Source organism: Mustela putorius, unplaced genomic scaffold (assembly GCF_011764305.1).
Source record: "Mustela putorius furo isolate JIRA1106 unplaced genomic scaffold, ASM1176430v1.1 tig00000876_pilon_pilon_pilon, whole genome shotgun sequence".
In the NCBI taxonomy this organism is placed as follows: domain Eukaryota; kingdom Metazoa; phylum Chordata; class Mammalia; order Carnivora; family Mustelidae; genus Mustela; species Mustela putorius.
The window spans coordinates 6,827,934-6,855,356 of NW_025421506.1; the positions used below are offsets into that span (position 1 = coordinate 6,827,934).

General features: G+C 39.8%; 1 protein-coding gene across 1 annotated transcript; it reads left to right on the forward strand.

The window, feature by feature from the left end:
* The first annotated feature begins 11,506 nt into the window (after positions 1-11,506).
* On the forward strand, positions 11,507-18,049 carry LOC101674729 (spermatogenesis-associated protein 31A6). Its single transcript, XM_004781894.2, has 4 exons — positions 11,507-11,723; positions 13,088-13,145; positions 13,704-13,764; positions 14,030-18,049. The coding sequence occupies exons 1-4, from the start codon at positions 11,529-11,531 to the stop codon at positions 17,901-17,903; spliced, it is 4,188 nt and encodes a 1,395-aa protein (XP_004781951.1). The 5' UTR covers positions 11,507-11,528; the 3' UTR covers positions 17,904-18,049.
* Positions 18,050-27,423: the final 9,374 nt, after the last annotated feature.

The window sequence follows — 27,423 nt, forward strand, 5'->3', positions numbered from 1 at the left end:
GGGTAATGGCCCTATTAAGAAGAGGCCCTGTAGTTCCCTGCCATGTAGTGTACCCTGTTCTTCAGGGCCTGGCACTTTAGGGAATGTCTCCAATGCATACTGTGTGGGCTCTGCTGTTGTGTCTTGGCCACTTTATCCTTCAGGCTAGTTGTATGTGAGGTTTTCTTTGCCTGTTGTGGGCAGTGTTTGGTTCCTAGCCTGATTGCAATACATTTTAATGAGGTGTGGTCTGTTTTTCTTATGAAATGAGAATTTTGGCACAGCTGTTGGAACTGAGACCTCACAAAACTTCCAGGTCAAGAAGGTGTTGGCTGGGATTTCAGATGTTCTTTTTAGGATGGGTGCCTACTGTGTCTGAGGCAAGCCTGAAAGGGAAGTGCAGTTCCACTTGAGTGTGGGGGTGTCAGGGTTTGGTGTAAACAAGTTAGTAGTAAGGGTCAGTGCTACTATGCTGGTTCCCAGAGGTGGTCCTGGGCTTACTAAAGGGTGCAGGAAGGAAATGACATCTCCTATTTCCTTTTTTCCCATTTTGGGTGTCCCTGAATGCTGCCTCTGGGACAGGCTCAGAGATGAGCAAATAACCTTTCCACTATGTGCCGCTGGTGCTCATCAGATCACCGCCTTCATGCTGTGTGGGATGTTTTCCCTACATTTTCTCCAAGAGCAGCCCCAATGCCCTCCAGGCTCTATCCCAGTCAAGTCTGTTGACATTTGTCACTCCAGACTTTAAGCCCTGATGGTTGCAAGAACTCATGAAATTCAGCCCCTCTCACTTTGAAGCCAAATGCTGTGGGGTTTCATCTTCCTTGTGTGGGTTCCCCCGTGTACTATTCTGTTTTTTTTACCTTCTCTGTGACCACAGTTCCCTTCCTAATTTGGCAGCCATGATCAGTTTCTCTTCCAAACCACATCTCTATACTTCCTACCTTCTTTGATGTGACCTCTTCTCTACCTTTTGTTGTGGAGTTTGTTTTGCCAGTCTTCAGGTCTATTTCTGGGGTATTCAGGATGACTTGATAATTATATAATCATATTCATGGGACAAAGCATGCCTAGGGTCATTCTACCCCAATGCCATCTTCACCTTCCCAATAGTTCCTTTTTTTGTCTCAGCCAAACAGATGCTTTTAAATATTTTATTGTGCATGTTTTTAGAAAATTGTTTCTTGGAATATTTAGTCTTTCAAACTTCATCTTTCCTTTGTTTCTTTTGCACTATCCTAAATATTTTAATCTAATGACTGTCTTGTTTATTTTTCACTTTTTTAAAAAGATTTTATTTATTTTTGCATATGTGAGAGAGATAGAGAAAGACCACAAGTAGGGGGAGGGGCAGAGGGAGAAGCAGGCTCCTCACTGAACAGGGAGTCCAATGTGGGTCACTATTCCAGGACCCTGGGATCATGACCTAAGCTGAAGGCAGATGCTTAACTGGCTGAGCCACCCAGGCATCCTTTTTTCAGTTTTTAAAATTAAATGAGGAAGGCAGAGTTAAGATGACACAGTTGGGGGACATGAGGTTTTCCTCATCCTACAAAACACAGCTGTATAAAGGTCAGATCACCTGGAACACCCAGGAGATCAATCTGAGGATTGGAAAAAGGATTTCCACAGTTGGAGGGAGACAATGTGGCAGGTGTGTGCATGGAAATGAATTGGGGGAGAGAAAAGCTGCTGTGCTCTGGAGGGGAGGGAAGACTTTCTGTGGGGAGAGAGAATGGAGAGAGGGAAAGAGGGGTTGAGAGAGTGCAGTGGTGGGTTCACACACGAACAAAACTTCTTGGATCACTGCCCAGACAGTGGGCAAACTGAGTGGTGCAGATTTTTTGCAAATAGAGAGTGAAGCTCAAACTCTGAGCTTTTGGAAGTATATGAATTTTGCTGGAGCAGAGCTATTGCATGTACTCCTGGAGAGGATGGCACTGGCCTGGGAGTGCAAACAATAAGGTGTAGGGATCTTTGAGATTGCACTGGGAAAGACCATTCCACTTCCTGGGGTACATTTGGAAGAGGGCATATTGCCTCTCCAGGACAAATAAAAAAGAAAAAAAAAAACCATGCAGGGACCAGCAAACAGCCTTTCATCAGCAAGGGATTTTGACTCCCACAGAGGGTGAATAACCTGGTTGCTCCTTTTTGCATTGCCATAGCATAGAATTCACATTTCACACAGGTAGGGGACCATTTTTCTGTGACAAAGAGCACTACTCAGAGGGAAGTAAGCCTCTAATCTGGAAGAGGGAACAGATCTGAGTGGGGCTCAGTCCTTTAGGATTTAGTTTTTTTTTTTTTTTTTTTTTTTTTTTTTTTAGATTTTATTTGTTTATTTGACAGACAGAGATCACAAGTAGGCAGGGAGGAAGGCAGTAGAGAAAGGGAGAAGCAGGCTCCCTGCTGAGCAGAAAGCCCAATGGGGCTCAATCCCAGGACCCTGAGATCATGACCTGAGCCGAAGGCAGAGGCTTTAAACCACTGAGCCACACAGGCACCCTGGATTTGGAGTTTTGATTCTAGCTATTCACCAAAGATAAAACACACAAGATTCAGAGTTTTGAATCCCAGCGATGCTGCCAGAGATAAATGCAGGAACGGTGGGTGCCAGGCATGCTTATGGCCCTCACTTTTCTGTGAGGGCTTCCTGAAAAGTTGGGGGTGTGAAATCCCCTTTCTGGTGTGAGAGAGTGGGGTGTTACCGTTTTATCCCCACTACCATCAAAGTTGTACATCAGAGAGCAAAACAGCAGCCCCCATTGGAGGTGGAAACCGCATACATCAAACCCAGCCTCCTGTGCTTGGAAGTACTTTTTTACTGGGGCAGGATTGATTTTGAGAGAGCACAGCAGGCTTCTACCCCAGGAGAGCAACACAGGCAGCACATCACATGCACCAGGTCTACAGATCATATAGTGCCTCACAGTGTCCCCTTAAGGCCTGGTGCAGAAAGGGTCAGGCTGTATTTTTTTCTCTTCTCTTATTTTTTTTTTTCTGTCTTTTCCTTTGGAATCAGGCTTATAGTTTTTTCTTTTTTCTTAAGATTTTATTTATTTAATTTATTTATTTGAAAGATAGATAGAGAAAGAAAGATAGAGAGCACAAGTAGGCAGAGCAGCAGGCAGAGAGAGAGGGAGAAGCAGACTCCCTGCTCGAAGCAGGGCTAGCTCCTAGGACCCTGGGATCATGACTTGAGCTGAAAGCAAATGCTTAACCAACTCAGCCACCCAGGCACCCAAGGCTTTTCTTTTCTTTTCTTCCTTTCTTTTTCTTTGGAATCAGTTTTATAGTTTTTTAGTTTTTTGTTGTGTTTTTTTGTTTTTTGTTTGTTTTGATTTTTTAAAATTATTTATTTTCTTTTTCTCTTATTTTTTGGATCAGGATTTTTTTTTCTTTTTCTTTTTCTCTTCTCCTTCTTTCTTTTCTAGGCTTTAAAAACAAAAAAATCAAAACACACCTCATAAATGTTCAAATAGTCCCCACTGCACATGAGGAGGAACTCTGCAGAGAACTGACCAGTGGGAAAGAGGAGCCAAAATGCAACAGCGGAGTGCACATGGCATACGCAGAAACACTTCCTGAAGTGCCAGGCCCTGCAAAGTGTATGACCTCTTTTAATATAGCATTACTCTGAGTTGCAAGAAACATAATAAGGTTTCATAACAAGCAAAAGACAGAAACTTGGCTAAATTCACAAGATGGAAGAATTCTCTCCAAAAGAAATGTCAGGAAGATATCACAGCCAGGGACTTGCTCAAGGCAGATAAAAGCAATATATCTGAGTAAAAACTTAAATCAACAGTTATAAGACTACTAGCTAGTCTTTTTTAAAAATTATTTTTATTAACATATAATGTATTATTTGCCCTAGGGGTACAGGTCTGTGAATCATCAGGCTTTACACATTTCACAGCACTCACCATATCACATACCCTCATCAAGGTCCATAACCCAACCACCCTCTCCCTACCCCCTTTCTACCCAGCAACCCTGTTTGCTTCATGAGATTAAGTCTCTTATTGTTTGTCTCCCTCCTGATCTCATCTTGTTCATTTTTTCCTTCCCTATCCCCCATCCCCCTGCCCTGCCTCTTAAATTCCTCACATCAGAGAGATTATATGATAATTGTCTTTCTCTGATTGACTTATTTTGCTCAGCATAATAGATTTCACTTCTTTTGATGGTTGCATAGTATTCCATTGTATATATATATCACACCTTTATCCATTCATCTGTTGATAGACATTTAGGTTCTTTCCATAGTTTGGCTATTGTGGACATTGCTACTGTAAACATTCGGGAGCACAAGCCCCTTTGGATCACTACATTTGTATCTTTAGGGTAAATACCAACTACTAGCTAGTCTTAAAAAAAAAAAAGGAGAAGACACCAAAGAAAACCTTGCTACAGAAATAAAACACATAAAAACTGGTCAGATTGAAATAAAAAATGGTATAGTGAAGATGCAAAACAGACTGGATATAATCACTTTGAGGATTGAAGAAGCAGAGTAGAGAATAGTTGATATAGAAGATAAAATTATGGAAAATAAGAAGCTGAATGGAAGAGGGAAAGAAAAAGTAAACCTAGGGAATTCAGCAATTCCATAAAGTGAAATAGTATCCATATCATGGGAGTTCCAGAATAAAAAGGTGGGAATTGGGGGCAGAAGTTTTATTTGAACAAATTATAGCTGATTCCCTAATCTGGGGAAGGAAACAGACATTCAAAGTCAAAGAGGCAAAGAAAACTCCCCTCAAAATCAACAAAAACAGATCAACACCATGACATATCAGAGTGAAACTTGCAAAATACAGAGAGAATTCTGAAAGAGCACACAATGAAAGGTCCTTAGCCTTCAAGGGTAGACATATAAGGGTAGCAGCAGACCTATCCATAGGACCTGGCAGGACAGAGAGAAATTGATGGAGATAGTCAATGTGCTAAATGGGAGAAAGAAAGAAAGAAAGAAAAAGAAAGAAAGACAGCTAAGACTACTTTATCCAGCAGAGTGTCATTCAGACTAGAAGGAGAGATAAATAGTTTTCAAGATAAACACTGTAAGTTCACTAAAACATCCCTGGAATAAATATTAGGGGGACCCTTTGAGTAGAAAGAGAGATAAAAAGTAACAAAGACTAAAAAGGAACAGACACAATCTACAGGAACAATGACTTTATGAGTAATAAAATGGCACCAAATTCATATCTTTCAATAACTATTCTGAATGAAATTGGACAACATGTTCCAATCAAAAAACATAGGATATCAGAATGGATAAAAACAAAAACAAAATAGCACCCATCAATATGCTGCCAAAAGAGATTTGTTTTATTTTTTGTTTTACTATTATGTATGTATGTATTTAAATTCAATTAGTCATGTGTTCAATGATTCATTAGTTGCATATAACACCAAGTGTTATCACTTCATGTGTCCTCCTTAATGCCCATCATCCAGTTGCTCTATCTTTCCATGCAACTCCCCTTACACAACCTTCAGTTCATTTCCCAGAGTTAAGAGTCTGTCATGGTTTGTCTCCTCTCTGATTTATTCTCATTCATTATTATCTCTTCCCTTATGATCCTGTGTTATTTCTTATCTTCCACATATAAGTGGAACCATATGATAATTGTCTTTCTCTGATTGACTTATTTCACTTAGGATAGTACCTTCCAATTCCATCCATGTCAATACAAATAGTAGGTATTCATTATTTCTGATGGCTGAGTAATATTCCATTGTATATATGTACTACATCTTCTTTATCCATTCATCTGTTGAAGGACATCTTGGCTCCTTCCACAGTTTGGCTAAGGTGGACATTACTGCTATGAACATTGGGGTGCATGTGTTCCTTCTTCTCAATATCTGTATCTTTGTGATAAATACCTAGTGGTGCAATTGCTAGGTCAGGTTAGATCTATTTTTAACTTCTTGAGGAACCTCCATACTGTTTTCCAGAGTGGCTGTACTAGCTTGTATTTCCACTAACAGTGTAAGAGGGTTCCCATTTCTCCACATCCTTGCCAACATTTGTTGTTTCCTGTCCTGTTAATTTTAGCCATTTCAACTGTATAAAGTGGTATCTCATTGTGATTTTGATTTGTATTTCCCTGATGACAAGTGATGTGGACCATTTTTCATGTGTCTGTTAGTCATTTGTATGTCTTCTTCGGAGAAGGGTCTGTTTATGTCTTCTGTCAATTTATTGACTGGACTGTTTGGTTTTTGGGTGTTGAGTTTAATATGTTCTGTAATAGATATTGGATATCGGTCCTTTATCTGATATGTCATTTGCAAATACAAGAGACTCACTTTAGATCCAAAGACACGTCCAAATTAAAAGTGAGGTGGTAGAGAACCATTTATCATGATAATGGATGTAATTCCTACAACAGACAAATTAGATTTTTAAACAAAGACTATAATAAGTGATGAAGAAGGACACTATATCATAATAAAGGGGTTTATCTAAAAGGATGTAACAGTCATAAATATGTATACTACTAACTTGGAAGCAACCAAATACCAATTAAGAGCAAACTTTAACTGATAATAATACAGTAATAGTAGGAGACTTTAACACCCTACTCACAGCAGGGACACATCTAAGCAGATCAACAAGAAAACAGAGCTTTGAATGACAAACTGAACTAGATGGACTTAACAGATTTATACAGAGCATTTCATCCTAAAGCAGCAGAATGCACATTCTTCCCGAGTGCACATGGAATGTTCTCCAGAATAGATTACATACTGGGTTGCAAATCAACCCTTAAACCATACAAAAAGACTGAGATCATACCATGCATATTTTAAGAACATAATGCTATGAAACTTGAAATCAAACACACAAAAAATACTTGGAAGGACCACAAATACATGGAGGTTAAAGAACATCCTACTAAAGAATGAATGGGTCAACCAGAAAATTAAAGAAGAATTTTAAAAACACATGGAAGTAATTGAAAATGAAAACTCAGCAGTTCAGAACCTTTGAGATGTAGAAAAGTGGTCCTAAGAGGGAAGTGTATAGCAATACATGCCTTCCTCAAGAAGCAAAAAAGTCTCAAATATACAACCTAATCTTACACCTAAAGGAGCTGGGAAAAGAAGAGTAAAGTTTAAATATCACAAGAGAAGGGGAATAATTCAGATTATAGCAGAAATAAATGATATAGAAATTTTTAAAAAGTGAACAGATCAATGAAACTAAAAGCTTTTTTTTTAAAGAATTAGCAAAATTGATAACCCCCTACCAGACATATCAAGAAATAAAATCATGAATGAAAGAGAAGAGATCACAATGCAAACTGCAGAAATACAAGAAATTATAAGAGAATATTATGAGCAACTATGTGCCAACAAATTAGGCAATCTGGAAGAAATGTATAACATAATCTAACAAAACTCAAATAGGAAAAAATAAAAAATATAAACAGACCCATAACCAGAAACTGAAGCAATAATCAAAAATCTCCCACCAAACAAGAGTCCAGGACAGAAAGTTTCCTTCAAGGAGTTCTCCCAACCATTAAAAAAAAAGAATTGATATCTATTCTTCTGTTCCAAAAAATAGAAATGAAAGGCAAACTTCAAAACTTATTCTATGAGGCTAACATTACCTTGATTCTAGAACCAGACAAAGACCCCACTAAAAAGGAGAATTACAGACCAATATCCTTGATGAACACAGATGCCAAAATTCTCAACAAGATATTAACTAATCAGATACAACAGTGCATTAAAAGGATTATGCACCACAACCAAGTGGGTTTATCCCCTGGGCTGCAGGGGTGGCTCATTATCTGTAAATCAATCAACATGATATACCACATTAATAAAAGAAAGGATGAGAAACATATGATCCTCTCAATAGATGCAGAAAAAGCATTTGACAAAATGCAGTATGCTTTATTGATAAAAACCCTCAACAAAGTAGAGATAGAGAGAACATACTTTGACATCATAAAGGCCATATACAAAAAATGCATAATTAATATCATCTTTTTGGGGAAAAACAGAACTTTCCCTTAAGGTCAGGAACCAGACAGGGATGTCTACTCTCACCACTATTGTTCAACATAGTACTAGAAGTCCTAGCCTCAGCAATCAGACAAGAAAAAGAAATAAAAGACACTGATATCTTCAAAGAAGAAGTCAAACATTTCTCTATGCAGACAACATGATACTGTGTATAGAAAACTCAAAAGATTCCACCAAACTTGCTAGAAGTAATAAAGGAATTTAACAAATTCACAGGATAAAAAATCAACCCACAGTTTTCTGTTGCATTTCTATACACCACTAATAAAGCAGGAATCAAGGAATCAATCCCATTCATAATTGCACCAAAAAAAAAAATAAGATACCTAGAAATAAAACCAATCAAAGAGAGAAAATATTTGTACTGTGAAAACTACAAAATAATTATGAGAGAAATTGGGAAGACCCAAGGAAATGGAAAAACTTTCCTTGCTCATAAATTAGAAGAACAAATAATTAACAAAATATTAAAATGTCTATGCTTCCTTAAGCAATCTGCACATTCAGTGCAATCCCTATAAAAATCCCATCAGCATTTTCCACAGAGCTGGAACAAATAATTCTGAAATTTGTATGGAATGACAAAAGATTCCAAAGAACCAGAGGGATGTTAATAAAGAAAACCAAAGCTGGAGGCATTGCAGTTCTTGATATCAAACTGTATTGCAAAGCTGTAATCATCAAAACAGACACATAGATCAATGGAACAGAATATAGAACCCAGAAATGGACCTTTAAATCTATGGTCAACTAATCTGTGAAAAAGCAGAAAAAAATATTCAAAGGAAAAGTAGAGTGTCTTCAACAAATGGTGTTGTGAAAACTGAGCAGCCACATGCAGAAGAATGAAACTAAACCACTTTCTTACACCATATACAAAAATAAACTCCAAATGGATGAAAGACCTCAGTGTGAAATAGGAATCCTTCAGTATCCTAAAGGAGACCACAGGCAGCAACCTCTTTTACTATGGCTGCAGCAACTCCTTGCTGGACACATCTCTAAAGGCAAGGGAAACAAAAGCAAAATGAGACTTCATCAGGATAAAAAACTTTTGCACAGCAAAACAAACAATCATCAAATTTTAAAAGCACTCTACAGAATGGGAGAAGATACTTGCAAATGACATATCAGATAAAGGGCTAGTATCCACAATCTTTAAAGAAGTTATCAAACTCAACACCCCAAACCCAAATAATCCAGTCAAGAAATGGGTAGAAGACATGAACAGAAATTCCTCCAAAGACGACATCCAGATGGCCAACAGACATGTGAAAAAAATGCTCAATATACTCATCATCAGGGAAATACAAATCAAAACTATAAGATACTACCTCATACCAATCAGAATGGCTAAATTAACAACTCATGAAACAATAGATGTTGGTGAGGATGAAGAAAAAGGGGAACCATCTTAAACTATTTGTGGGAACGCAAATTGGTGCAGCCCCTCTGAAAAACAGTATAGAAGTTCCTCAAAAAGTTCAAAATAGAACTACCATACAACCTAGCAATTGTACTACTAGGTATTTATCCAAGGATTAAAACATAGTGATTTGAAAGGCACATGCACCCCAAAGTTTATAGTAGCAATGTCTACAATAGGCAAAATATGGAAAGAGCTCAAGTGTCCATCAACAGATGAATGGATAAAGAAGTGAGTGTGTGTGTGTGTGTGTGCGCGTGCGTGCGCAATGGAATAGTACTCAGCCATCAAAAAGAATGGAATCTGGCCATTTTCAAGAACATGGTTGGAACCAGAGGGTATTATCCTAAGTGAAATAAGTCAGAGAAAGACAAATACCATATGATTTCACTTATATGTAGAATTTAAGAAACAAATCAGATGAACACAGGGAAAGAGAAGGAAAAATAAAATAATAACAGAGAGAGAAGAAAACAATAAAAGACTTAACTACAGGGAAGAAATTGAGGGTTGCTGGAGAGGAGGCAGGTCAGGGGATGGTTTAATTGGGTGTTGGGCATTAATGAGGGCAGTTGGTGTAATGAGCACTGGGTTTTACATGCAACTGATGAATCACCAAATTTACTCCAGAACTATTAATACACTGTTAATTAACTTGAATTTAAATTTAAAAATTAACTGAATATATGATAGTTAATTTTCCTGTATATTTGAATATCTTTCCAAGATTTTCATTCCTTTCATACTGAAATTAAGGAATTACTTAAGTTTAAACTAGTCTCTTCAACAATTAATGTTGGGAAAATTGGACAGCCATATGCAGAAGAATGAAACCAGGCCACTTTCTTACACCACACACAAAAATATAAGTATAAAAGAATCTCCTCAAATATCCCTAGCCCCTTCCCACCACATGAAGACACAATGAGAAGTTTCTGCCTATGAACTAGGAAGAGGGACTTCACCAGAAGTTGATCATGCTGGTACTTTGATTGTGGAATTCCTGGACTCCAGAACTGTGAGAAATAAATGTTATATAATCCACCCTGTCTGTGGTATTTTGTTATAGAAACCCTAATGGATTAAGACAACATGTTTCAAAACTTACTTGAAAAAAAAAAATAAAACTAAGACAAAAATGAAATACAAATTCAGGTCAAGACAACATATGTAAAATGTTCCCAGTGGAAAATTGTGGATTCTTGGATTTGGAAATACTGGATTGGTTTGTGAATGGATAAGTGTGGTTATGTGTGTGTGTACATGTGCACATGTGTGTGTATCCAACATGTCCCAAAAGTCTTTGTCCAGTTTAAAGCTTTACTAGCTTCAGAATTATAAAAACTACAAGCTCAAAAAAAAAAACACTTAAAATTTTGACTATAACTTTCATACGTTGATTTATGAATTTTGAATAATAAATTATTTTGTGAATGTCTTCCTGAAGATGAGACAAAACACTAAAATTCATAAAACTAAGTGCAAAAGAAATTTAAGTTATGTACCTGGGTTTATACAATACAAAAACATATGGGAAGCTGGAGTTGAAGACAGAGAAAATCTTGAGAGTAAAATATCTTGGGAAATAGCCAAAATTGTAGGGTCAACTTCAGATTTTTTTTTTTAAATTTATTTATTTATTATTTTTTATTTTTTTAAAGATTTTATTTATTTATTTGACAGAGAGAAATCACAAGTAGTCGGAGAGGCAGGCAGAGAGAGAGAGAGGGAAGCAGGCTCTCAACTTCAGATTTTTAAGGGTGGGCTTTAAGCCAAGATAGTTAATGAACAATGGGGACCATGTAATATCTGAGTTCCAGATGGAATAAATGGAAAATTGGCAAAGGTCTCTCTGACATACGAGTAGAGTTGGAAAGAGGAATCTAAAAGGCCAAGGATGTTGCAGGATTCTGTGGAGCTGAATGGTGGGGGAGGGGTGGTGGTCCAGCCTGTTCTCTGACTGCTCCCTCCCCCATTCTCAGGAACCCTTTGTGACAAGGCCATAGCTCTGTGATGCAAGCCTGAGCTCTGTCCCAGTGCTCAGTTGCCTGAGGGCAGCAGCATGATTCCAAAGATGGAGAATTTCTTTACTCTGAGAAGCACTGGCACCACCTGGCTGAGCTCCAGTCCCACCTCCTGGGTGATTGATACCATCTTTGCTTTCCTATGTGGACTTGGCCTCTTTCTTCTGTTACTCCCCTGCTTTCAGAGTAATCCATCCTTACCACCAGCTAGGAAATATAGAAGCACCAGGAAGGTAAGGAAACTTTGGCTAAACCCCAACAGAGATGATCTCTTATATCCACATTTCTAAATCACCTGACAAACTTCTGAGATAGGAAGTCTCAGAATAGAACATCACCCTTCTAGGGACAAGCCAGACCAGCAAGGGTTATAGAGGGCACAAGGATTTCCATCCCAAGATCTCAGATCCAGAGTCCAGGTGTTGTAGAGGGTTCCAGAGCAAAGTCACAAACAGTGACCAGTGAGTGAGGGCTGTATACTAAGAGTTTATTTTCTGCAGGAAGAGACTCCTAAGCATTGTTTCACCAGCCACTTTCCCCTTCCTGTGGCAGGTGCCTCAGGTAAGCTCTTCCTCTGTGTTAGAGCCGATCTGGAGGCAGTGCTAATCTCTGAAGAGCCTGTAAGGGACTAGATTGGGGCTCTGAGCTTGGGAAACAGAGTCCTATCTGATGGAGCAGAGAAGGACCTGTAGTTCTCAGAATGTGTATAAATTTCTGAGTAGAGGAATAGCAATGAGAGAAATCCATAGTGATCTGACATAGAAAATCTGGGTTTGCATCTTCAAAGAAGAAAAAAAAAATTTTTTAATATTTTATTTATTTGTTGGAGAGACGAGAGAGAGTACAGGCAGGCAGAGTGGCAGGCAGAGGCAGAGGGAGATGCAGGCTCCCCATGGGACAAGGAGCCCAATGTGGGACTCGATCCCAGGACGCTGGGGTCATGACCTGAGCCAAAGGCAGCCGCTTAACCCACTGAGCCACCCAGGCGTCCCAAAGAAAAATTTAAAATATTTTTATCCACTTTAAAAATGAGTAAAACGGGGGCGTCTGGGTAGCTCAGTGGGTTAAGCCTCTGCCTTTGGCTCAAGTCATGATCTCAGGGTCCTGGGATCAAGTGCTGCATCATGCTCTCTGCTCGGCGGGGAGCCTGCTTCCCCTCCTTCTCTCTCTGCCTGCTTGTGAACTCTGTCTGTCAAATAAATAAATAAAAATCTTTTAAAAAATGAGTGGGCGCCTGGGTGGCTCAGTGGGTTAAGCCGCTGCCTTCGGCTCAGGTCATGATCTCAGGGTGCTGGGATCGAGTCCCACGTCGGGCTCTCTGCTCAGCAGGGAGCCTGCTTCCTCCTCTCTCTCTGCCTGCCTCTCTGCCTGCTTGTGATCTCTCTCTGTCAAATAAATAAATAAAATCTTAAAAAAAAAATAAAAATAAAAAATGAGTAAAAGGAAAAAAATGAGTGAAAGGAAAGAAAATCACAGATCCCATTTAGATGTATAAACGTAGAATGTAGTTGTTCATACTGTTCATGAAAAGTGAGCATTTGCAGACCATCGAGAGAGAAGAGAGAATTGAGTTCCAGCCCTTCATCTTTTCTATTAGCGTCAGGTGGAACTGAGGAAGAGGAGCAGGAGTAAGAAGAAAAGTGGAGCTTTGAAAGGTAAGCTTATGCTATTTAGTCCTGCATGCCCCAAGTTATCCTCCATCCTTCCTGCCCCTGAGGGTCCAGCTCCACAGTCTCTGAGCATGCCAGGTGCAGAGACCATCCCTCAGGAAACAGAGCCCTCAAAGAGGGTCTGGGAAGGAGATCAGATACTGTGTGTTTTCCAGATTCTGTGCTTGGAAGGAAGCTGCTGGGGCTGAAATAGGTGTTGCCTGGCAAGGGTGTGTGGGCTGTAGTGGACCAATAATGCTTGGATTCAGAGGTGGAACCTCCAAGTCCAACTGTAGATAAGTGTTTTAAGTTTGCTCAGATTCCTTTGTGACCCTTACCCTTTCTCCCCAGTGAGGTGGTTGTGAGGACTCTGAGGGGTGATGGATAGGGTGCATCATAGGACTTGCCATCACTGTGAAGGATTCTGTGGCTTTGAGCACTGATGCTTGGGCTCCATAGTCTAATCACCCAATACTTTAACCCTAAGGAAATATTGCACTCAGTCTTCTGTAAAATCCTTAGGCCCCTATTTTCACCACTGTAACCCAGTTTCCTGATTTCCAGCTTGCAGAAATTGCCTGAAAGAACTGGAGGGAGCTCGCAGCCTGATTTCACTTTTGCAGAGGTGAAGAATGTTTCCCCCTCTCCTTGACCCTCCTCTGTCCCAGAGCTTATGATGTGACTCTGGGATCACAGGGAACCCTGGGAAGGGGAGCCACGGGAACAAGATGTGGGTGAATCTCTGGGGTTAGGAATAGCAGGAGCAGTGTGAAGTCAGCATGGAGGCTGTGGAGGGCTGTGAATCACAGATGTTTACCTCTGCCCAACCTGCCCTGCCCACTTTGCCCGGTCAGCTTCTAGCTGCAGCTTGTGCTTCCTGTCTCCTGCAGCTGCCTGGGGAGGCTCCCTGACAAGGGTGGCTTTCATCAGCTCTTATGTCAAGATCTCCCTGGTGAGTTGTACAAAGCAGCGCCTGCTGGAGCCCACCAACCATGCGGAGGGAATGTGGATGCTGCTGCTCCTTCCATGTCCTTGTTGGCTACCCCAGTTCCTCTGACCCAGCGCCCTCTACTTCTTGGCCCAAAGACTTCTTCAGTTTCTCTTCATTCCCACTCATCTCTGAGTGTCTCTTGGCCACCAGAGACTTTTATTCCCCTTTTACCCCAGCCACTTGCTCTTTCCCCTCCCTCTCCACGTCCCCTTAATTCAGAGGCCTGCCCTCCACCACTGACCACCTCTTCTGCCCCACAACCTTCAGACTCCATTCTGACTCTTCCTCAGTGTGACTCAAAGACATTACCACTGGGCACCATTACACAGAGGTCATCTCATACCCCATGGTCAGCTTCTCCTATCCCAACCACCTCAGGCCTTGGCCACTCAAGCTGTCCTATTTCAGCCCTGTCCTGGTGGCACACCGCTGCCAAAGCCTTGTGCCTCTCAACCTCCTCAAATTATGAGTATCAACATGAACACCTTTCCCACCACTCACCAGAGGCCTCATTCTGGGCAAACCCCACTGAAAAACTAAGAGTTGCTGCTCCCTCTTTGCTCAGCTCTGATGACCAGAAGTTCCTGGAGATACAAGTCACAGAAGGCATCAAGATCAATATTTGGAAAGAAAAAGAAAAAGATGGATCATATCCAAAACAAATGAGTCCTGACTACCACCTGAATTCTTTGGGAAATATGTTGAAATCACTGGATGTTGAGCAGAAAAGCCCCCAACACTTCTGGAGCACAAAAGGCAAACCAGAGCAGTTGCCTGGTCCTCAGCAGCTCTCATATCCTAAGGTTTTGGGGCACCATCTACAACAGAAATATAACCAACTTTTTTGGGGCCTCCCCTCTCTACACAGTGAATCTCTGGTGGCTACTGCCTGGATCTCTGAAAGCTCTTCAGCACTACAGTCTCCTTCTTTCTTATTCAATGGAATCTCAAGTGCCTGCCCAGTTCAAATGCAGCCTAAACTATCTCCAATGCTTTCCCAGTCCAAGCCCCTATCCCAACTGGAGTTCCAATCTCAAAACTTGATTTCAACCATACCCCAATTCCAACATGCACCTCTCACTCAGATCCTGACCCAGGATCATCTCCAGTCCTCTCTTCCAATCCTATCATCTTCTTCCTCACCTCAAATTAGAGCTTGTCAAATATCTTGCCCTATAGCCCGGGATAAGTCACAATTTCTCATCCCAACTGAGATTCAACACCCAGAATGGCCTTTGTCGCAGGAGCAACTAGAAAGTGCGGCTTTATCCTCTGTAATCAAAGGATCTCAAGAGGTCTTTAGTATCTTCACTTCCAACCTTCCTGAAGACAGCTGGGTGGTCTCCATCCTTCCTGAGAATTTCCCAATCAGTCCTGAGCTCCGTAAGCAACTGGAGCAACACCTACAAAAGTGGCTTGTTCAACACCGTTGGGAGTTACCCCGTAAGATCCAAGAGTCTCTGGAACTAAGACAATATCAGGGTGAATTACCAGGGACATGTCAGGCAAAGGGTAAGCATGGACCCTCACGGCCCTCTGCATTTGCAGGTAAAAGCAGCAAGGATACACAGAAAGTGGGTTTCCAACTAAGCCAGGGCATGGGCAAGGGCCTGGGGTATATTTTGGGGAAGGTCCCAAAAGATATCTCCAGGGCCTCAGAGAACTCACTAATAAGGTTTCAGGGAGTGGGCTCTGAGGAGTCAGAAAGTGACTTGAGGCTGTCACAGAGTGACTCAGGAAGTGATTTACTAAGAAACTTAGATAAGAATCTAGAAAACCTCTTGACACTCAATTTGAGCAGGAAGTTGGGGCAGATCAGTGAACATATGCCTATGAGTGTGCGCCAAACCAGTCTGGCTGCCAACCATGCTTTTCCCAAGTCCAACACTGACATGGAAATCAGAAATCTAGGAATCTTGAAGGGTTGGAGACCATATGTGAACACCTCTCACAGGGTTTCCTTCCTCCATCCAGATATTCAAGAAGTGCTGGAATCACATATTATAAGGTTTTGGGTGAGGCACAGGTGGAGTCTACCACTCAAGGTCCTCAAACCCATAAATCTCTTTAAGTTGAAAAAGGTTCAACCCTTACCCATTCTACAGTTTGCTTCTGCCCCAGAAGCCACCTGTGTGTCTGGGGCCCCCTCAATGGTCAAGTTTGCTGAATTCCTGGGAAAACCTTCTCAGTCATGTCTGGGAAAGAAGGCAATAATGGAAGAATCAGTTTCTACCCTGGAAAGGCCTTTCCTTGCTCCTTCACCTATGTATGGGGAAATCCAGAGGGCGCTGGGAAGGGCCCCATCTGGTGACAACAAGGGCCCCTTAAAAGCCTTTCTGATTGGACAGGAGGACAGGCTACCTTCTCAGTCCCTCACACTCAACTTCATGGGCAACACTCAGCAGAGCAGTTCTGTGGAATGCATTGAGAGGAATAGCCTAGAGTTGAGTCCCAGTTCAACAATGGCCAGGAATGAGCCAAGAGAGGAGATTATGGATTGGGCCTCACAAGACCCCTGCCATAGGGTAACAATGCTGGAGATGAGCTTAGGATCGCAATGTTTTAGTGCTGAAAAGGACAGGGAGGCAGTGGAACCAATGTGCTTGGGAAACAATGGGTTCACAAAATCCCAAACCATAAATGTGCATATGGGGAATTTAGATACCAGTAAAAAACTTTCTAGAATGTCTGTTTTCCAAGATCCTGGAGAGACGTGCCTTAATGAAGAGATTAGTGAATTTAAGTCCAAAATGAATACAAAGTCAGAGAACCAGCTTCAAGACTATTCTACAAACATGCTTCTTGATGCAGACAACTTGGCTTCTCAGGTGCCGCAGTGTCATCCCCAGAGAGTATCTACTGGAGACACGGTACCTTCCCAGATGTTATATGGCTTCATAACAGACCAAAGGAGCTGCCTAAGGCAGCAAGAGCCCATGATCCCTAAACTTCAGGACTCATGGAAGAGCCAGAGCAAGATGACTGTCCCTACTAATAAAAGAGAGGACTATAGGAGGCTCAATTCAGGAAATGAAGAACAATTTGAGGAATTGAGGACCTCTCAAGCTGAGTGTATGTGTCATCCTGCACCAGTCAGGGGAATAACAGATTCTGTTAGGAGCAGATACATCCAGGTTCCACCAGAGAAGAAACAGGGTCCTCCTGAAAGCCTCTTCAGAAAAAGGGTGAGGCGCTTTTTTCAATGGATTTTCCCCAGTGAGAAAGTCAAAGGTCATAATGCTCTGCAAAAATGTAAGCCAATAATAGCCTCTGCCCAGAGCCAAGGACCAGTCAAAAGCAGATCAATTATGGCCAGTGAGACTCCTGAGGCTCAAGCACTCATGACAACTGTTGGACAGATTCTAGAGGAGAAAATGGTAATTCACCATGGACTTCATGCCACAAAGTTAAACGAACACAAACAGGAACTCCAAGCCCCAGTATGTGGATATGTCTGCTACCACAGACTTCCCTTCTACCCAGAGCAACGGAGAATAATGAGTTATACAGCTCACGGTCACCAAGCTACCTCCAAGGACCCAAGTAGCTCTATCGGGGAAAGGCAGGCCAGACACCAACAGTCCTTGAAAAGTGTAAGATTCAAGGATGAGCAGCTGGGCCTGAAGCACTTCCCATCCCCGCCTCCCAAGAAGACTTTGTCTCCAGTCAGTCCCTGCCAGTATGGGCCAAGGATGCCAGGTGTGCCAGGCCACCATCAACACTGCCCACGGCACTGTCTTCTTCAGGGGGGGATCTTGTCTAGTCAACCATAAAATGCTTCTTTAGTCTTTCCTGGCAGGAAAATATCTCAAAGAAAAAAAAGTCCATGTGGAGAAAACTTTTTCTCTCCAGCACACCCAAATACTTAATATTCCCCAATATATATGTTTTTCCCCACATAAGAGGGTGATATGATTGCTTTTGTTTGTGCTGTGCTTGGTATATGCTTTGGGTTCTAGAAGGGAGGGACATGAAGGGTGTTTGGCTGTGGGCATTGTAGGCTTGCTCCTTATCTTGAATCTTTTCATTTTTTTTTCATAATACTGTCATTATACAAACAAAAACTACTCTAAAAAAGATGAGAAATACCTATGAAGAACTTATCCCAAGATCTGGTTCAACTTATCTTTCTCCTGCTTCCACTCTACCTGGAACTTTATAAAGTTCTACTACTTGAATTTTATAAAGCTGTAGAGGGTAAGTTTACAGAGGCATCATGGGGCTCCAGGAAATGTCAGAATCAAGTAGATAGAAGTTTGGGAGAGGGACTGAGCCTAAAGTTCAGAAGCAGAAGAAATCTTGTCCTTGGATCTCTTGGTGAAGAATAGATGATACTTGCCCTTGAGAATCCCTGCTCTGATAAAGAGCTGGGGTTGAGATAGACCCTATGGATCCCTCTTAGCTTAGGTTTAACGAAATGTACAGTGTCACTGTCTTCCACCTCTGCCTTCCCTGCATTTCCAGTGATGACAGTGGTACTTCCAGCTCCACGTGTATGTAAGTGGGGAAGAGCAGGGAGGTTGCTGAGAGTTGTGTTTACCTCCACCTAAATGAATATTCAAGGGTCACATACTTTCCTTCTATGTTAACCCCAGAAAAGGAGTTCTGAACAGGAGTGTACCTGGTGTAGTAACTATCTGATGGTTAAACACATGAACTTAGAATGGGATGTAGGAGACAAATTGAAGAGGTTGGATCCAAAGAAGAAGGCAAAGTGGCACATGGTACCCATAAATGTGCAGTGAATGAAAAGCCCCCTGATATCCCATCTAAAGGCCTGGAGTAAAGGAAAGGTTAAGGGCCCGGTAGATCATCATACCCCATCAAGGTCTCCTCCGTACAGCTCTAAGATCACAGACCTAGGGAAGCCGCATTTATGTCCAAAACAGATGGCCCAACTTGTAGAAGTAAAGCAAATCAGGGAAGATTAATCTCAAATAATATATTTAATAAGCTTACACCTTATCACCACTTGAATTCTAGAAGGGATGACAATAATAAGTGGAAAATCTAAGACTCAGGAAACTTGGGCTGTGACTCCCAGTCTATTGAATTTTACTTAAACACATAACCCAAGGACTGCTCCTCAAGGAATGGTGGGGACTTAAAAGGCCCAGAAACTGGCCTGAAATCATGTCTGGCTCCAAGTTCTTGCTCACACTAGAGCCCAGAAGATGAAGACATTAGACAGGATTTATCAAAGCGAGTTCGAGAGAGCATGGAAGTGACCTGTTCAAAATGGGAAGTGCAGTCCAGGAGTGGTATACTGTTCTCTCCACTTCTGGCCTCTATCCATATGGGAAAGAAAGTTGCTAAGCAATTTCTCTAGAGTTATTCTGTGCTTTGTGCCACACACCTGGTACACGGTGCACAGCTGCAGAGGGCATCATTCCCAGCGTAGAGAGTCTTGCTCCAGGAGACACTCCTGATCCAGAAGACAAAAGAATGGGCCTTATCCCCCATGCCTGTCAGGATGCCCAACATTTGGGACTGGGACCTGGGGAGGAGGAGCAGATTGAGTATAGGCCTGATTGTGTCACTGGTTTCTCCCTAGAACTGGGTCTTGCTTTTGGGCCCCAATTACTGAGGCAGCTCCCAGAGTGGGTTCACCAATGAAAATGGAGATAAGGCCTGTGGGAAGGGATTGGAACCCAAGACAGAGTACATTTAGGCCCTCAGGAACTCAGGAGAGGGTGGCACAGAGTGAGTACCTTGAGCCTGGCTGCTGCTAGGTCCTCTAGGAGCATTGAGATGTGGGTTTTGGGACTGGGATACAAGCTAGAGGTGGACCACACATCCCCTGTTGGAAAAAGTATCACAGACAAGGATGCTGTTGGAACAGCAAAAAAATAAACAAGTGCCTTTACCCTTCTGCTGTTCAGATTTCCATAAGGTTCAGTAAAGGCAGAAATGGAGACACACACAGAGATCCTTCACACAGAGACAACATACAGAGATATCTCCCATTAGAGATGACACATAGACCTTACAGAGACAGCTCTCAACAGACCTCTCACACAGACACCATCCACAGTGCCTCCCTACCACTTTGCCCCACAGAGACCTCACACTGAGACCTCACATAGAGACCTCATGTTGCCCCACAGATCCTCAAACAGAAACCTAGCACAGATTTCAGAGATTTTCCAGAGACCTGACAGCAAATCTCTCAGAAGCTTCCCAAAGGTACACTCTATACAAACCTTATATGGAAACCAACACTCAGAGACCTCATGCAGCCTCAGAGAGACCTCATAAAAACCTCACAGAAAGATTTCATCTACAGACAGTACACAGAGATCTTCCACTGACACATTGAGACCTTATACAGATACCCCACAAAGACTGACACAAAGACCTCACAGAGACCTTACATCCATCCCAAGCAGACACCCATTGACAAGTCCTTCTTGGTGAATATGAAACCATTTATCAAACTTGGCAATACAAGAGGGATTGTCAGTTGTGCCCCCTTGAGAGCGTCAATCAGACATTGTCAGCATTGTACTAAATGGGGTTCTATACTTGGGGAATTTTCTGAATGAAAAATTACCCATTCTACATGTAGATTTGCAAAATTAATTTCTACAGTTTTTCATTAACTTAGAATCACAAATTTTAAACACAACTGAAACAGTCTCCAATGAGAGAAAATATCCTATTTGTCCAGTTTTAGTTATTATCCAGCTAAATGGTGTCACTGTCGTTTTTTAAAAAATTATTTTGGGGACAAGGCCTGAAGAAGAAATGGTTTACTTATTTACTTTGGAAACATAATAAAGACCTGCAACGAACTGACCATAGAAATGAAATGAAACCAGAAAAGAGGCATCTGGACACACACTTGCCTTCCAGAAGCCTGTGTAACCAGCATAGTATTTTGCACTTAACAGTTTGTGGAGTTTTATTTTTTAACAAGCTAACAATTGTGAAGATTTTTCACAAATATGTTAAATTCCTGGTAATAGTCCTATTACATCATCTGGCAAAATTTATTTCTGACGAAATTATTTTATTCCTTCAAATGTAGTACCCTTTAATATTATTATACATGTCTTTAGGTTATGACACAGTCCTAATGTTCAGTTAACATAGTTAAAAAGACAGGCTCTTAAAAGGATTTATTTTTAATTCTATGAAATTCACATTTTCTAAGATAGGCAGTTAATATCTACTTTATATTATTAGAGCTAGAAAAGAACACATTGCTTAAAGGAATTTGAAATATTATAAAATATATGTATTTTTGATATATACAGATGGCCTAATAAAATTACTGAGAAAGGGCTATATTAATATTTGAATTGATTTAGTCATTTAATCAATATTTGTATTACAACAAATAATGAAAAGTGTCACTTATTATATATCCAGTGCTTTCCAAAGGGTACATTACAGTAAGGCTACCTATTTCTCACGGCTCATACCCAACCTATTGTCCTTGTCTTGATAAAGTTTCAGTGACCGCTGTCAAACATGTATTACTGGTTAAGTTTCTCAGATTTCACATTGGGATGATGACATCATAGTTTTTTCTCTAAGAGGAGCAGGGCTGACTTTATTTAACCAAGAAATCATTTTTTCTTTAAAATTAAACAGTTTATGAATTTTTCAACTTTATTCCTTTATGATATCATTGAATCATAAAATGATGGAATATGATCATGGATGTCATCTAATATTCCACCAGATCATTTTTATAGTCAAATTATGAAGATACATTTATTGATAAGAACAAAATGGGTTCAGTTAGGAATAGTTTATGCTGGAAAATATATTTTTCAAATTGACTTTTAATAGTGTTAAAACAAATGATTATTCTTTAGTCTTTTAAGTTAATGTTGCTCAGGTGTTCAGAATGTCTGGCAACATAGGAAATGTCCATAATAAATAGTTTATTACTATAACATGTTGAATGCATTGTTCCTCACTAGTAATTCACAGTTCAATAAGCTGTGCTAAATGACAATGAAAATATGCATTAAGGAAGCGTTTGTATTAATCACTACACATTCATCTGTCATATGTTGCTTTAGATTGGTGTAATTTTCATGGAGTAAACTTGAACATTTTCCTAAGTATAAAAAAATCAAGGGGGATCAATCTACTTACAATATATTAGTTTTTCCAAACTCTATGGCCATCTTTTATTTTTTAGTAAGATTTACCTATCTTAAAATTTTTAAAAAAGTTTTATCACTTATATATTTCCAGAAGAAATGGATATCAAAAATTAGAGAAAACGAAAATAGATTCCTTTTGCATTCAAAAGTTTTACATCAAAACATTTTGCTGAAAATGAAGTGATTCTTAATCTACAGATGAAATATTTTTACATGATACTTAAGATATGTATGAATTTGGATTTAGCTCAATATCTAGTAACGAGATTGAAGCAGAGATCAAAAACCTCCTAAATTTGGATTTAAAATTAATTTTTATTTAAAACTGGCCTCATGCTGATTTTAATGAATTAAGCACTCTAGGAGACAATGTACATGATGACTTCTTAATACTTCAAGGAAAAAACATCTCTTCCAAAGTAGTCGTTCTACAATGTTAACCCCTAACAGGGATTCCTCTTCATAGATTATATTTTTAGCTTCATACATTTTATAATGAACTACCAAAGAGATGACATTTCTGGAATTGTTCCCAAATGTATACAGCTGCTATGTTGTACTCACACCACAGGCACTATATAGGGAACACCCAGATCTAGATGATCCAGGGACTTCATAATTGCTGCCTTTTATTTGAGGCCGATTCATAATCATTTCTGGCACAAGACTGGTCTTTCATTGTGTCCCTGACCACGTTGACTGCTGCATTTCCCAAACAGCTGCAAGTGGCCTTCCTTTCTCAGTTTGTTGCTGTGCCCCCTTTTCGGACTGGGCCCGCCAGTCACCAGGCATGATGGGGTCTGGTAACCTGAAGAGCCTGATTTCTCAGGTACTTGCACTCTGCTCTGCACAGACACGTTGCACCACAGACACTCAGCACAGACACTGATTGCATTTGCATCAGTGAAAGTGGCGCTGATGAAACTTCAGAAAACTGTCAAATAATGCATGCAGACACAGTAAAGGAGGATTCAGAAAATGCTAACATCGTTTTGAGGAAATGTGGATTATGCAGCTCTTTGGTTCTAAGCATTTTTGTGTGTTAGCTGGACCCCTGGATCTGGGGAAATACACAGCTGATTTTAGATTTTCTCACTCTCATTCACTGTAGTGACATCTACAGCTCTTCCTTTCCTGAGTCAGGAACCTGGAATAGAAAGCATCTTCTCCCTGTGATTTCACAATCTTTACCATGTGTTTACAATGGTAAACTAAAACTTGGCCATCCTCATTTCAGGTATTTTTGAGGCTTCAGGACAAAGATCACCAAACTTTTTATTTCCACCACACAATTTTATACTAGTAATACTTTACATAGCTATTTTCTAGAGTCCATAAATTTATTTTTTAGAATGTGGCCCCTGGACTCCACCTAATAGATCTGTTACTTGGGCAAATTTTTTATTGTCTAGATTGAGAAATTTTATAAAATTATATTTATTTCATAAAATTTTAATTTATAAAGTTACTTTATTTTATGAAATTGGTAAATCTAGGGATTTAGTTCATTTTTTAAAAAATATTGGTACTTAACCTAAAATATTTGCCAATTTTCCTTTTTAATATATATCAGAAAATGTGAAGAATTTAGCTGTGAAGATACCAATTTATTTGTTGGCTTTTTTCACTTTGTGTAGTTATTTTTGTATCAAACCTTTATTATGGCACAGCATAAAAGAAAGCTTGTTCCTTGGAAACCATTAGCCTTAAGGACTTACTAGGTTGAAGCCTAGTGTGTTAGATCTGAGGGTCATCTTACCTTTTTTTAAAGATGTTTTTCATGGTTAATAAAAAGTCTTAAAATGTTGGTAAGGATGTGAAACAACTAGAACTCTCATAAGTTGCTGATGAAAATGTAAAATGCTGTACTGCCATATGATTTCACTTATATGTGGAATTTAAGAAACAGAAAATGGACTCTAAAATATGGAGAGCAAATGGGTGGTTATCACAGTGGAGGTGGGCAGGGGTATGGATGAAATAGGTGAAGGGGATTAAGAGAACACTTATGATAAGCACTGAATAATGTAGAAAATTGTCAAATCGTTATTTGGTACAATTGAAACTAACATAACATTGTGTGTTAATTTTGCTGAAATTAAAAAATTTTCAAATTTTCAAAAAGTAATGTCCTACTTTGGAAAACAGCTTGACATTGATTTACCATATGACCCAAATATCTCATTCCTAGGAATTTACACAAGAGAAATAAAAACATATATCCACACAAAATTTGTATGTAACAAATGTCCTCAACAGCTTTATTCATAGTTGTCCCAAAATGACAACAGCTTAAATGTCCATTAACAAGTGAATGAATAAATACATTTTGGTATATCCATACCACAGCTCAGCAACCAAAAGGGAAGTACTTAATATACATAACAGGGTGGGTGTATCTCAAAAGCTGCTGAGTGAAAGAAAACAGGCACTAAGTACACAGTATAAACTATTGTTACATAAAACTTGAAAATAGTTAAATTATAATCACTGAAAACAAATCATTGGTTTGCTTTTGTAAGGAGGTAAGCATTAACCACAAAGGGGCTTGAGGGAACATTCTGAGTAATGAAAATTTTCTATATCATGACTATGGTAGTGTATACACAACTGTATACATTTGTCAAAATTAATCTAAGTATACTAGGCATAAGTGTTAAGACATGAATGCTTTTAACTTTATTTGAGTTACGACCCAATAAAATTAATTTGAAAATAAATATATATTATATATGACATATATCTGTCTATATATATTACAAATATATTACAACAATGGAATGGAATGTTTTTAGTGGTTAAATTACCTTTTAGCCAACAACCAGAATGCTAAATATCTACATCTTTTTTCTTATTTTTTCTTTCTATAACCTTTTTTAGAAGTATCATTTTTAATAGAGCAACATCAACATTATTGATTAAATTTGTAATAATTTGAAAATAATACATTCCCTTTAAAAATATAAGCAAGCGACACCTGGTGGCTCAGTGGATTAAGTCTCTGCCTTCAGCTCAGGTCATGATCTCAGGGTTTTGGGATGAAGCCCTGCATCAAGCTCTCTGCTCAGCAGGGAGTCTGCTTCCCACCCCGTCTCTCTGCCTGCCTCTCTGCCTACTTGTCATCTCTCTGTCAAGTAAATAAATAAAATCTTTTTTAAAAATATATAAGCAAAAGCGTCTTCTATCTGGTCTCTAGATCTTTTTATTCTTATGCAAAGTTCTTTATACTAATTTATCAACAGAGTTATGCATTCATATACTTTTTCACAAGTGCTTCTGCTTGTTCTATGTTAGGGACATGATCTTGAACAAGATAAACATGGCCCCTGCTTTCACAGAATTCACAGTCTATATGGTGACAGAACAAAAATACACAAACACAAGTAGGAAATAATTTTAAAGCTTTATGGATTTGAATAAAAAAGAGTGAAAAAGAAACTGGCCACCTTTTGAAGTCAGAGAAGGTTTCTCTATAGCCTCTTGAGGATAAAAAGGAGGTTTTTCCTTCTACCTTTTCCCTCCTCATTGCTGAGCACAATAAAATGCTGACAACAGAATTTACAATCAGTAAGTTACTTTAAAAATTGTTTTAAAAATATAAAGCAAATATATATGCATTAAAGTATGGAAGGGAATACATTTCAAGCATGAAAACTAGTACCTGATGGAAATATTACACAATTGAGGAATGTAAAACCAATTATATAATAAGGAAATTAAAAATAAATTTCAGAAGAAAAAAAATAAATTTCAGGCTGGATAGAGAATAAACTAAGAAAACAATAGCTTGTATAATAGCTGAGTATTTTGGCATTTGAGTTTGAGATTTTATTTATTTATTTATTTATTTTTTAAAGATTTTATTTATTTATTTGACAGAGAGAGATCACAAGTAGGCAGAGAGGCAGGCAGAGAGAGAGAGAGAGAGAGAGAGAGGAAAGCAGGCTCTCCGCTAAGCAGAGAGCCCGATGCGGGACTCGATCCCAGGACCCTGAGATCATGACCTGAGCCAAAGGCAGTGGCTTAACCCACTGAGCCACCCAGGCACCCGAGATTTTATTTATTTTTTAAAGATTTTATTTATTTATTTGATAGACAGATATCACAAGTAGGCAGAGAGACAGGCAGAGAGAGAAGAGGAAGCAGGCTCCCTGCTGAGCAGAGAGCCGATTTGGGGCTAGATCCCAGGACCCTGAGACCATCTCCTGGGCTGAAGGCAGAGGCTTAACCAACTGAGCCACCCAGGTGCCCTGAGTTTGAGATTTAAAAATAAGATAGAAGAAAAGATGAAGAAACAGGAACCATAATCAAGAACTGAAGGACAGATGGAAAAGGAAGGGTGGCCTACTTAGCTCAAGATCTGCCTTTTGTATTTGCAGCAAATAACAGTTTTGGAACCAAATATTGTTGCACTGTATTAGTTCTGTTCAAAGTACTGGGATGAGTCCACCCCATGGTTCGGGAATAATGCTTTACTCATAACCTCTCTTTCATGTGTTTGCCTAAAGTCCTCTAAAATATGTTTGGACTTGTGACTCATATGATTTTCTGATGTGTTTTAAACAATGCAGTACTCCATTCTAATTTCACATCTAAAGCCTCTGGGATTTTATTGCTTTACTATTTCATTATTTAATATGCATGTATTCTATGAAAAATGATATGATTCACTGTTAATCTATAATTTCCTTTTGTTTGCCTAATTTTGAGAATCCAAATTGTATTTGCATTTGTCTTCAAAAAACAGAGCTACACTCAGAGGTCATTTCATTGAGCTCCAGGCCCCTCACCTCACAGCCTAGAGTGGTGTGGGGCCCTGGAATATGGAGACAGTAGGACCTGCCTATCTGTGTGTGTGCAGCCAATTTGAAGGTGCCATTCTGGATGGGAGACTGGGTTTGGGGAGTCCTGTGTTACTTCCTAGAGTTCTTGATATGGAGTCTCTTAAGTGTGAGTGGAGAGGCCTGGAGAGCCTAGGTACTCAGTGTCTGGTTTATTATGGAGATCCGTCACATCCCAAATTATATAGTGTATTTTTCCTCATGAAGCTCAGCAGTTCTAGGCTGACATTCTGCCACCTGCAAGTGGCCTTCCAATCTTCATTCCCTCTTTCTCTTATCTGGGTTCTTGAAAGTTGCTAGGATCATCCTTTCTTGTCTATATTCAGGGA